General features: G+C 43.7%; 1 protein-coding gene across 2 annotated transcripts in view; it reads right to left on the bottom strand.

The window, feature by feature from the left end:
• IL31RA (interleukin 31 receptor A) overlaps positions 1 to 12,458 on the bottom strand; it is a 71,968-nt gene that overhangs the window by 17,763 nt on the left and 41,747 nt on the right. For both annotated transcript variants that reach the window (XM_054487991.1, XM_054487990.2), the window contains exons 7-8: positions 8,418 to 8,497; positions 4,928 to 5,144 (exon numbers count right to left, since the gene is read on the bottom strand). In XM_054487991.1, the coding sequence (XP_054343966.1) occupies positions 4,928 to 5,144; positions 8,418 to 8,497 (297 nt within the window). The remainder of the gene's footprint in view (positions 1 to 4,927; positions 5,145 to 8,417; positions 8,498 to 12,458) is intronic.

Raw genomic sequence — 12,458 nt, 5'->3', positions numbered from 1 at the left:
ACGCTAACACACCTGGCCAATTTTTTGTATTTTTAGTAGAGATGGGGTTTCACAATGTTGGCCAGGCTGGTCTCAAACTCCTGACCTCAAGTGATCTGCCCAACTCAGTCGGTCTCCCAAAGTGCTGGGATTACAGGCACGACCCACCACACCCAGCCTGGAAGAGTGTTTCAATGAATGCCAGAGATGATCCTGGATGCGGGCACAAAAGTGTCCTGCAAAAAAAAAACCAAAAAAACCCAAAAGCCTTTTGAAGCTGGAAGCCTAGGCCACATGTAGGAATCTGGGGTGGGGACCCGGGGTCCTGCATCCTGCTGTTCCTTGGCAACAAACCCCAGCAGGCTGTGTGTATATTTAGGAGTCTTGTTCTTGTAAGCCACAGTTGACGGATCCTTTTCCCAAACAGGGTCCTTATGAGACACTCCAGGGGCTAGTCCTAGCAGCAAGGCCAGGTAATTTGTCAACCTGAAAAGGTAACTCTGAGAAGGACAACTGAGGCATGGAGGAAATGTGAAGCCACAGAAGCAGCAGAGGCGAGGGCAAGAAGCACAGAGCCTGGAGATCGACCCCACCTAACCCTAGGGCTCTGAGTTTCTCCTTCCAGCCTTCCCCTGCTCACCGCCTGGAAGCATCCCCAGCCAGTCCTGGCTGAAAGTCCCTGCTGGAGCCTTGGAGATGTAACTAGACTCTTCTAGCAGCCAATGTTGGCGCTCCACCCAGACCCACTCAGCTTCCTTCTTACTGTGTGCGTGTGTTTTGCTTGGCTGGGATGACTATAAGATGTCACTCACACTCTAGATAGAGTCCCCTGCAAGATCCAGTGGGAACCCCCCTCCCTGGGGCTTTTATCTCAGATTGTACCTGTTACAGGTTGAATTGTATCCCCCCAAAGTATATCCCCAGTGCCACAGAATGTGCCTGTATTTGGAAATATGCCATTGCAGATGTAATTAGTTAAGACAGTGGGTCCTTTATAAGAAAAGAGGAATCTGGGCATGGAAACAGAGACACACAAGAAGCTAGCCATGTGAAAACTGAAGCAGAGATTGGATTTATGGGAGTTATTGCAGCTACCACAAGCCAAGGAATACCTGGGGCCACTACAAGCTGGAAGGGGTAAGGAAGGATTCTCCCCTAGAGACTTCAGGGAGCATGGCCAACCAGCACCTCGATTTGGGACTTCTGGCCTCCAGGACCATGAGACAATAAAGTTCTGTTGTTTGAAGCCGCCCAGTCTGCAGTGCTTTGTTTTGGCAGCCCTGAAAGCCCACCTTCATCTCAGCCTCTGCCCTGTCCTGGCCTGCTTCTGCAGCTTCCTCATCTCCCTGGAGGCACTTTTTAAAAAAATGATTGCCCACAAATCCTGGCCTGAAGAAGCCAGTGTTGATGTCTAACCCCACACTCCTTCTCACCAACACTGGAGCTCTGAGGAGCAGGGAGAGCCGGGTCTAAAGCGCCAAGTGCACTGCAGAGACTGCGGAGACCACAGGGGCGTGGCGCCGGCCCCAGGAAGCCATGAGTCAATCTTGAAAGGGGAAAGCCTGGCCACACCAAGGGGCGCCAAAAGGGAAGTTTCCAAGTCATCACTCTACTCAATATAAACGAATCGCCAGGTCTTTCCATCATTCAACAAGAGCTTTCTGAGCAATTACTCCAAACATCTCCAGGTGTGGTAGGAAACACAGATCCTTCCTTGAAGAAGCAGAGAGGGGCTTTGACTGTGAAAGCCATTGATTTCCTGTGATCTGCATGAAGACAGTCACCCGGGGCTCACGTGCTGGTGCTGCTTCTCCTTTGCCAACCGTCCTGGCCCATCCTGAGGTCTGCCCCAACTTGGGCCCATCTTCCTCCTCCGGCCTCAAGACACAGTGCCCGGGCTTTCCCATACCCTACCTGAGACCACGCCGCCTCTGCCTGCTGGCTCAGGTCTCACAAAACCCAGGGCTGAGCAGAAGGAACCTCATTCCAAGCCCTTATTCCAAGAGGGGAACGTGGAGGCCCGCACAGGTCAATAACCAGTTCAGTGTCACACAGCATCTGTGACCGGAATTCAAGTCACTTTATGAATAACACATCTAAGGTTGTGGGATATGGTACAAGTTGGGAATACTGCAGATCCGAGCTGGAATCATCCCACTCCAGAGACCTTGGGCACATTATTAAGCTTGCCTGAATCCCTTTGCCATCTATAAAACAGATCTCACAGCATCTACAACATGAGTCATGTCAAGGCTAAAATGGGAAAACCTATGTTATCTTAGCACAATTCCTGACACATACTAGTAGACAATGTATGATAACTCTTACTTAATGATAGTTATACTTACAAAAATTATATTATTCTCTAGTTATTATTCTCATTCTCCAGTTGCCTCCACTTTAGTAAGCAAAATTCTGTAGAATATTACTTTCTTTTGTTTTTGAGACAGGGTCTCGCTCTGTCACCCAGGCTGGAGTGCAGTGGTGCGATCTCGGCTCACTGCAGGCTCAACCTCTTTGGCTCAAGCGATTCGTCCCCCTCAGCCTCTCAAGTAGCTGGGACTACAGGCACATGCTACCAGGCCTGGCTAATTTTTTTTTTTTTTTTTTTTTTTTTTTTTTTTTTTTTGTAGAGACAAGGTTTCACTATGTTGCCTGGACTTGTCTCGAACTCCCAAACTCAGTGATCCACCCGCCTTGGCCTCAAAGTGCTGGGATTACAGGCGTGAGCCACCACGCACATCCAGAACATTACTTTCTTATATGTCTGGGACTAGCATCTGTAAAGTTTCTCTGTAAAGAGCCAGATAGCAAATATTTTAGATTTTAGGTTTTGTGGGCTAGGTCGTCTCTGTCATAACTATTCAACTTAGCCACTGTTGCACAAAAGAAGCCATAAACAATATGTGAGCAAATATGTGTGGTTGTGTTAGAGTGAAACTTCATTTACAATAACAAGTGTCCAACCAGATTTAACCTGCAAGCTGCAGTTTGCCAATACCTGATCTAGGACCCTTATAATTGATGATCACACAGTTGTATCTGACACAAAGCCAAAAAAAACTTAAGTGAATTTAGCATAACTTTAAAGTGTATTTTATAATATTTTTAAAGTTGATAATCCATGTCTAACAGAAATTTGATCAATCAGAAATTTTATTAAGAATGACAATAAGCCAGGAGCGGTGGCTCACACCTGTAATCCCAGCACTTTGGGATGCCAAGGCAGGTGGATCACCTGAGCACAGGAGTTCGAGACCAGCCTGACCAACATGGAGAAACTCCGTCTCTACTAAAAATACAAAATGAGCTGGCGTAGTGGTGCATGCCTGTAATCCCAGCTACTCAGGAGGCTGAGGCAGGATAATTGCTTGAACCTAGGAGGCGGAGGTTGTGGTGAGCTGAGATCACACCATTGCACTGCAGCCTGGGCAACAAGAGGGAAACTCCATCTCAATAATAATAATAATAATAATAATAATAATAACAATAATGACAATAGTAATAATTACCACCAGACAAAGCATTTTACATACATGATCTCATTTAATCTTCACTACAGCTCTGTGAGGTAGGTATTATTATATAATAGCTCCATTTTACAAGTAGCTAAGCTTCGGATAAGTTAGGTAACTTGCCCAAGGTTAATGGTATCTTGTGAAAGAGCAAAGATTTGAACCCAGGGCTGCTGGACTCCAAAGCCCATGCTTTTATACCCTATTCTTTACCGCCTCCCATCCTGGGGCCACTGGGAAACTGAGGTTACTATTCAACAGCGCCTCTGTTAACAAAGAATGTGTGCCCAATGACACGTACATTTGTTGGGAACTTCATCACTAGGGTGCTGGACAGGTGGGAACTAGGATGTCAGGAAATGAGGACTGCAGGGAGTACTATTAAATGCTAACTAAAATAATATCAAGTGTAGCTCAAAATACAAAAATATAAATATCTAGGAATTATAAAATGAGGGTTTAAGGAGAAGAGATGGAAGGGAACAAAGGCAGGGAATTCTAGAACTGGTTGTGTAAATGTCGGAACCAGTCTAGGTGTAAGCAAATAGAGAAAGGTGGTGAATTGGAGAGAACATTCCTAACTATGATATGTTTCCACAAATAGTTACTGCGCACCTGCTCTATGCCAACTGCTCTATGCTATTTTAAGTGTTGGGAATTAGGTTAAAAAAAAGAAAGGAAAAACAGACAAAAAATCCCTGCCCTCATGGCATTTACATCCTATTGAGGAAGAAAAAGGTAGTAAAATAAATAAGATAATTTATAGAATAAGGGATAGTACTAAGTTTGAAAGAGAAAAATAAGAGAGAAAAGAGGAAATCTATTGTCTGCAATTCTTTGAATGAAAGTTTTTTATTCCAAAACAGGATAAATATGAGTTTGCCTGGGGGCAGTAATATGTCAAAAACTACTTAACCAAAAGTGTAATGAACAATTTATTGGCAAGTATAAACACTAGAATTTTTCCATAGTGACAAATGGAAGGCGAAAAGGAAGAAAACAGGACAGCAAGCATTAAACCAAGGATGGGGATGTGGTGAGTGTACCCATTTGTGGGGAGAAGAGTTCAAGAGCAGCTTCGGTCACGGAGGACAAATGTGAGAAACAGGACAGTTTCATAGGACTCGACCCAGCTTACATTCACTCAGACCAGAACAAATCAAAGCTGCACACAGAACTTCTAGGCGTATGGCTTTGTATTCTGTAATTTATGAAGTCCCTGATTTTTAACGCAGGCTTTGTTCCAAAGGAATATGACTTCAAGTGATTCATTAATTACCAGCAAATTCTCATTGCTTCACCACAACCTAAGAAGTCCCCACTCCATTTTCATTTTGACTCAAGAGAAACAGCCACTCTTGAGAGCACAGGGACTGCTCCTTGGCCAATCGATGGGACCAGGCACCTAAGGAAGAAGTTGATGCTCTACTTACATTTTTCCTGAATAGCTGGAATCCTCAGGGTGGCCACTGGAGACTTCCCAAGAGAATTATAAGAAATCACAGACACCCAATAGCTCTCGCCTCCCAGATGCAGTTCAAGCTGCTGGTTAGTGGTGTTCATTGTTTCTGTGAGGTTAGTGTTGTTTTCTGGATAGTACCACATGTTGTAGCCAAGTGTTTTCTCTAGGACTGGGGTTCCTCTTGCCTTCTGAACCCAAAGAAAACAAAATTTATTGCCAATAACAAAGAAAAAGAAAGGCATTGAGACAGTGAGAAGCAGTGGGGGTGAGGGTGGGGAATAAGGCTAACTATTAGATACTAAACTACAATCAGGTAATTACCCTCCAGGGATGAATAACACATCCTGGGCTGTGATAGTAACACTTCAAGTGCCAGAAGAGGGGATTTACTAAATTTCGTCTAATTCCATGAGGCTAAACTAGAAGAATGCCCAAAACAATGTAAACAAGCCACCCTTATTTCCTTCTGCCTGTATCTTTCGCTCCATCCCACTCGTGTAGAGGAGTAAGGGCTAAAAAGCTGACACATTCCCTCTGAGCCCATCCAAGTCTGGTCTGGCTCTGAGTCATCTCTTGCCTGGAGTATCCAAAGGTTGGAGAGTACCCTATGCCCTAGTCTTTTATTTCCATGCCTCTCCTTCTGAGAAGGGAGCCAGCTTCCCTGGACCAGGCACCCCAGCCAGGCGTCCTAGCTAAGAGGGCTGCCCTGCTAGTCCCAAACCCTTGGCGAGAAGTTTAAGGTGGAATCCTGAGGACTTTAAGCTAAACTCTTATTTTCAGCCTTGAACTTGGGCCCACTCACCAGACATTTGCCTAGGAGACAGCATGGTGAGTATTTCCCAGAATTTATAGGAATTCCGGTTCTGTTACTGATTACACACATAGATGGAGCATAATGCCTGAATATAAGTCCAGGACTTCTAAGTGGGACTTTAGCAGGCACTTCATCCCACTGCCTTCCCAATTCAGGAATTTCCTTTACTTTTACCTAGGCATAAAAGGTCAGCTAGAATCTTCCTAATGACCAGGAGCCTTTTATCTCTCAAGACGACCCATTTTCTTTTTTATTTTATTTATTTATTTATTTTGAGACAGGGTCTCGCTCTGTCACCCAGGCTAGAATGCAGTGGCCTGATCTTGGCTCACTGCAACCTCCGCCTCTTGGATTCCAACAATTCTCCTGCCTCAGCCTCCCAAGTAGCGGGGATTACAGGTGTGCACCACCATGCCTGACTAATTTTTGTATTTTTAGTAGAGACAGGGTTTTGCCGTGTTGTCCAAGCTGGTCTTGAATTCCTGACCTCACATGATCCCCACGCCTTGGCCTCCCAAAGTGCTGGGATTACCGGCCCAGCCCACGCCCAGCCCCATTTTCTTTTTTAAATAACACATATTCTTTTTTAAATAACATGTTATTTAAAATCTTTTTAAATAACATATTAACATTTTAAATAACATTCTTTTTAAATAACATATTCTTTTTAAAATAATAAAAATTGAGATACAATTCACATTCCATAAAATTCACTGTTTTAATGTGAGTTCAATGGCTTTTATTAATAGTATGTTCAGTCATGCAACTATCATTATTACTTAATTTTAGAGCATTTTGGTACATTCTTTTTTAACCAGCTCAATTCTTAGAGAGCTCTTTCCTTTGAAGGTGCGGCAGGGGGGCAGGGGGGTGGGTGTAGAGAAAAAGACCAGAACCAACAGGCGACGGGGAGGAGGCGGGCACTGAAATCCATTTTCTCTACTTCTCAAGCTGCCCTACTTGGCCCTTCGCCACTGCTATGTAGCTAAGACCACATGTGGGCGTGTGCGGTTGTTGGCTTTCCTCCCCCCAAAATGTGTTGCCACAGTCATTTGTTTTCATACTTGATGGCTGAGAAAGACAGCACAGCATCTGGGACTGATTCTCTAGGATTCCCCGCCATCTCTGGCTGTGGTCTCATGCTGCGGCAGCACCGCCTCCGCAACCCAGGGAGTCCCATAGCCCTGCGGGTGTGGAGGGAGTGGGCGATGGTGCGGGAGCCTCCAACCCTGAGGTAATTGGAATGTCATCTGGCAAAGCAGGACACTTGCTCCATTTTCAACGGGATTTTGAACTTGCCTGGACTTCAGCAAATGTGAGCTAACATCATGAGCATTTCCTGGGAGTTCTGGAGGCACACGAAGGAATTCTGGCATCTCACTTGTCTCCTCCTTCTTCTTCCCCATCTTTTCACTCTTTTTTTCTCCATCTGCCCTTTTCCTTTCCTGTTTATTCCCTTGCCCCCCCATTTTCTACTCCTTCTCTCACTTCCCTCTCTCAGGTCCTCTTCCCTCTTCTTCTCTGCATTCCCCACCTGACTTCTCCTGTTCCTCACTCCCAGGCCTCTGCCCTAGAAAGGACCATGTGGTCCCTCTTCTGTTTTTGTGCCCCACTATTTCAACACACATGTGCCATATATGTTGCCAATGACTCGAGGACACACCAGCAAGCTGACCCTGATCAGAGCTCTTCTTAGACAGTTAGGTGGGGAGGGGGGTTCCAGAGACTTACGCTGCCTTCCAGCAGAGGCTGGTCAGCCGTCATTTCCTCCAAAAGGTCATGGTTCCTCCTGCACTTTCACTTTCTACCCACCCTGAATGTTAATGTTTCAGACCAAAGAGGAGGGGGCCCAGTGTCTGTCATGCATGTTTGGGCCATCTGCAAGATGACCTATAGGGCTTTTTTGAGCTGGCTAACCAATGTGAGATTTGGGGCATCATAAAGCCCTCTAGGGAAGGAAATTCTGGAGGTAAAATTTCAAGAATCACAGTTTTTGGAAGGGTAAGAGACCAAGGGCTTTTAAACAGGATAAAGAAACAGGCTGGACATGGTGGCTCATGCTTATAATCCCAATGCTTTGGGAGGCTAAGGTGGGAGGATCTCTCGAGTCCAGGAGTTCAAGACCAGCCTGGACAACATAGCAAGACTCAGCCTCAACCAAAAAAATATATATATATATATATAATATATGTATATATTTTTAATTAGCTGGGTGTACTGGCACACTTCTGTAGTCCCAGCTACTTGGGAAGGTGAAGTGGGAGGATCACTTGAGCCTAGGAGTTAAAGGCTGCAGTGAGTTATGATTTCACTACTGCACTCCAGCCTGGGTGATTGAGCAAGACTCTGCCAAAAAGAAAGAAAGGCGGTGGCGGGGAGGGAGGGAAAGAGAGAGAGAGATAGAGAAAGGAAGGGAAGGGAAGGCAAGGCAAGGCAAGGGAAGGGAAGGAGAGGGAAAGGGAGGGGAGGGGAGGGGAGAGAGTGGGGAGGGGAAAGGTGAGGGGGGAGGGGGAAGGGTAGGAAGGGGAGAGGAGGGGGAGGGGAGGGAAGGGAAGGGAAGGAGGATGGAAGGGATGGAAGGGAGGGAAGGGAGGGAAGGGAGGGAAGGGGAAGAAAGAGAGAGAAAAAGAATCCAGAGGGAGGTCACCTTCCATAACAACCGCACCAGCCTTCTTCCATCCGCCTCAGCTGGTTTCAGGACTCTCCACAGTTCCAGGCCACATGGAGCTGTAAGGAACAAGAATGAGGTACTCAACCTAGAGAGAAGAGAGTTGCAGAGGAGATGGGGAAGGTTAGCTGGGCAGTTGGGAAGGATTTGCTTGAGGGAGCCAGTGGGAATAAGGTGAGGAGTGGAGGGATGGCAGCCTTGCAATGACCAAAGATGTCTTCATTTTGTGGTCAAGGAACTGGAATCAACCAAAGATAAAAAAATAAAACTGCTCTTGAGTCTGATGATTTAATGTAAGATAAAGGAAAAGTATAATAGGCCCCATTGTAATATAATTTGTCACCCAAATCTAGATCAAAATGTCACTATCTCATGTCCTCTAGATCTAACATATATATTATAGCTGGGAATGACACAGATAACTCACAAGGAGATATATGTATATAAAATTTATACCAAGTCTACTTCCAAAAAAATAAAACTACATACTTGAGATGTTATAAAATAAAAGAAGAAATTAAATGACAAAGGAATAAGAAAATAAGCTTCACTAGGTCCCTCCTTGAGCTCTAAATTTAATGCTGGTTTTCCCAAAATAAAAAAGAATCACATTGAGGTGCCTATTTCTCATGGCCCAATAAAAAGGAAACTAGAAATTCATATGAAGGGAAACTATTTTCTGGCTACGAACACTGAAATCATAAATGGAATTTATCACGTGGATCTTTTCAAAAAGGACACAGAGTAACGTAAAAGCCAATATCTGCAATCCCAATAGAGCAAAAGCACAGAAATATCATGTATGTGCATTTTTCATAGTTGTTTTCCATAAATAGCCAGGGCATAAATCCTGACACATGCCTTTTTCCAGTAAACAACACAGTCTGAGACAATAGTCTAAGTGTACAGGCTTCTGATGATCTAACCATACAGGGATGAAACTTACAAAAAACAAGGAATTTACATTTCACTTGATTTCTGGACTATATGTCTCAAATATCCTGTCTCAAGCAAGTTTTGTCAGGAGATGGCTCACTGGCAATTTATAGTTGAACGCCCTGACATGCACCTGAGATATCAAAATGCTGAGCTACTGATTAGAGAATGATCCACCCACCTTAGCCATGAGAGGAAAGCAGAGAGTTCTAAACAAATGTTGAAAAGGCTAGTGGCCCACGATTTGGAGAAGAGAGTAAATGTCCCTAGTCAAAGCTGCAGTAGTTGCACTCTGAATTTTTCCTTGAGGAAGTAGCATGGCTGGAGATAATGTAATTAGGTCCACAAAGAATGAGTCTACCACTCAGACCAAGATCTAAACTATTTTTTTAGAAGTAAGAGATTGTCTTCAGGGATCTTTTAAACTGTAGGTGATTAGATATCTTCAAGTAAAATTACTGGCTGGGCACGGTGGCTCATGCCTGTAATCCCAGCACTTTGGGAGGCCGAGGCAGGTGGATCACTTGAGGTCAGGAGTTCAAGACCAGCCTGGCCAATGGTGAAACCTTGTCTCTACCAAAAAATATAAAAAATTAGCTGGGTGTGGTGGTGTGTGCCTGTAATCCCAGCTACTTGGGAGGCTGAGGCAGGAGAATCGCTTGAACCCAGGAAGCAGAGATTGCGGTGAGCTGAGATCGCGCCATTGCATTCCAGCCTGGGCAACAGAGCGAGCCGTGTCTCAAAAGAATTGTTTTAAAAAAAGTAAAATAACTGAACTCCAACTAAAGACAATCTTATAATGAGGAAAATGTACCAAGTACAATTGAGTTAATAACTTGTTTTGCCTTTAATGGAGAGTCACACTTCTACAACTACTCTTGCAGAAGCCAAAGTCTAGTTAACACAGTCTAGCTGTTAGGCCCAGGATCTCCCAATGAGATAAATGCAATTCCATTAGAATTGCTTACAAGGAGATTGAACTGTGTTGACTTTACATATTATTGACTTTACATATTATTTCATCTGAATCCCACCAAGGTGTTGTCTCAAAAGCTCTGCCATGAGTTTTCTGATTTCTCAAAGGCTTGTATTGAATCAGAAGACAGGACAGCCGGTAGTCAAGTTTCTCAGACAGGAAGCAACAGGCTGGTTTCACCCTGTCTACAAGCCAGTGAGATGTAAGCAGTGGCCAAGTTCCTCCCAGAAGACAGCCTTTGTACAGGGCTACAAAGTCATTAGACCTTCCAAGGAAACCCACAGGATTAGAGGGACCTTCACTCCATCTCTCACATGCAGAATCTCTCTGTTCCAATCATGTGGAGAGTCAAACTCAGGGCCAGTAATATTGACAGTAAGAAAAAAAAATCTAAAGACAAGGTGTTCATTACTACCCAGTCCTAAATATTCATCTCAAGGATAGATACAGGCAAAACTAAACTGATTATTAAATAGTCATTCCAGGCACTTGACTAGCAATATGAGTGAAATTCTTCTTGGATTTAGCCCATAGGCAAGCCGGGCATGGTGGCACATGCCTGTAATCCCAGCTACTCGGGAGGCTGAGGTGGGAGGATCACTTGAGCCTGGGAGGCGGAGGCTGCAGTGAGCTGAGATCTCACCACTACATTTCAGTCTGGGTGACAGAGTGAGACCCTGCCTCAAAAAAAAAAAAAAAAAAAAAAAAAAATCCCATAGGCAGCCATTTTGTTTTCGTAGATGGTAATAATAAATAAGTTTAAATTGATATTTTCTTCTTTCATTGAGGCCACTATTTCCTGCAAATATGGTCCAAAGAGAGACAGTCTTCTCAGTATAGACTTCCCACAGATGCAGCTGTTAGTGAAACTGCTGCTTCACTACCATATAAGTCTTCTATAGTTATTATAGCCAGCTTTCCATTAACCATAAATTGATAATGGATTTTCAGTTTAATCAAAGGGGGAAACATAAGGACTCTGAAAAAAAAATTAAAATTTTCCAAATCAACCAAAATATCCACATATTCAAAGGCATCAATTGTCTGGACTGATACAGCAACAGTTGATGCTATACTATTTCTATTACAATATGGGTATCCCCACAACCACCACCAGTTAGACATATACAGGTACCCCTGCTAAAGACCAACAATAATAAAAGCTAACTCTTAGCAAGTGTCAGTTTCTCTGAATTTTCTCATTTAATGCCCACAGCCCTGTAATTAGTTACAGCAATAATGTTACTAATTATCATTTCTGAAGCATAGAGAAATTAAGCAGGTATTCAATATCACAAGCTTTTAAGAAATAAAGCCAGGATTTGAATCAAATTATATCTGTATCATGTAGTGAGTAGATATTTAAATGCCTAAATATAGGTAAATAACTCTAATAATCAGTAGATTGAAATCCAAAAGAAAATAGGCAGGGCTTCACATCCAACTTAGAATACTTAAACTGTAGGTGATTAGATATCTAATTGTTTTCAAACAATTAGAAAGGTTTGAAGTGGTACGCATTAAACAAATGGCATTTCACTGAAATAGGAAAACACACGCTTTATAAATTTGAAAACAAGAAATGAGGATTGGCTGGGGGGTGCATTTTAATCAGTTTTTTCTGGGATCCTGAAAAAATGAAGAAGGACAAAAGCAAAAGTTCTCTAGTGGTGACTTTGATAAATAAGTGTTGATTTGGTTTAATTAGCAAAAGGCATAGGTAACACCAGCATCTGGTGTTTGCTAATTAAATCAAGCTAGCTGAACTAATAAATCAGATGAAATAGTAAATCTTGTTTCTGGCAGCAAAACAAGCTGAGAAAACTGACACGAGGGACTGGCTGGTCTGTGATAAGCTTGAGACTCTGAGCCACGATGGCACCAGGAGGTCACTTGAAAAAAGAGTGACAGCCATGGCAGGGGAAGAGCTAGGCAAAACACAATGGCACTCAAGGGAGCACTTAATCATCAGCTTGCCTGCTGAAAAGTGAGGCAAAGGAAGAGAACTATTTGCTAAATGATACTGCATGAACATCTCCAGTGTGGAGCACAAAATTCAGAAGGCATCAAATTGGTTCCAGGCATCTGACCATAGGGGCGAATGCACC

Source organism: Pongo pygmaeus, chromosome 4, assembly GCF_028885625.2.
Source record: "Pongo pygmaeus isolate AG05252 chromosome 4, NHGRI_mPonPyg2-v2.0_pri, whole genome shotgun sequence".
Lineage (NCBI taxonomy): Eukaryota > Metazoa > Chordata > Mammalia > Primates > Hominidae > Pongo > Pongo pygmaeus.
This window is presented reverse-complemented; position numbering and strand designations above follow the sequence as displayed.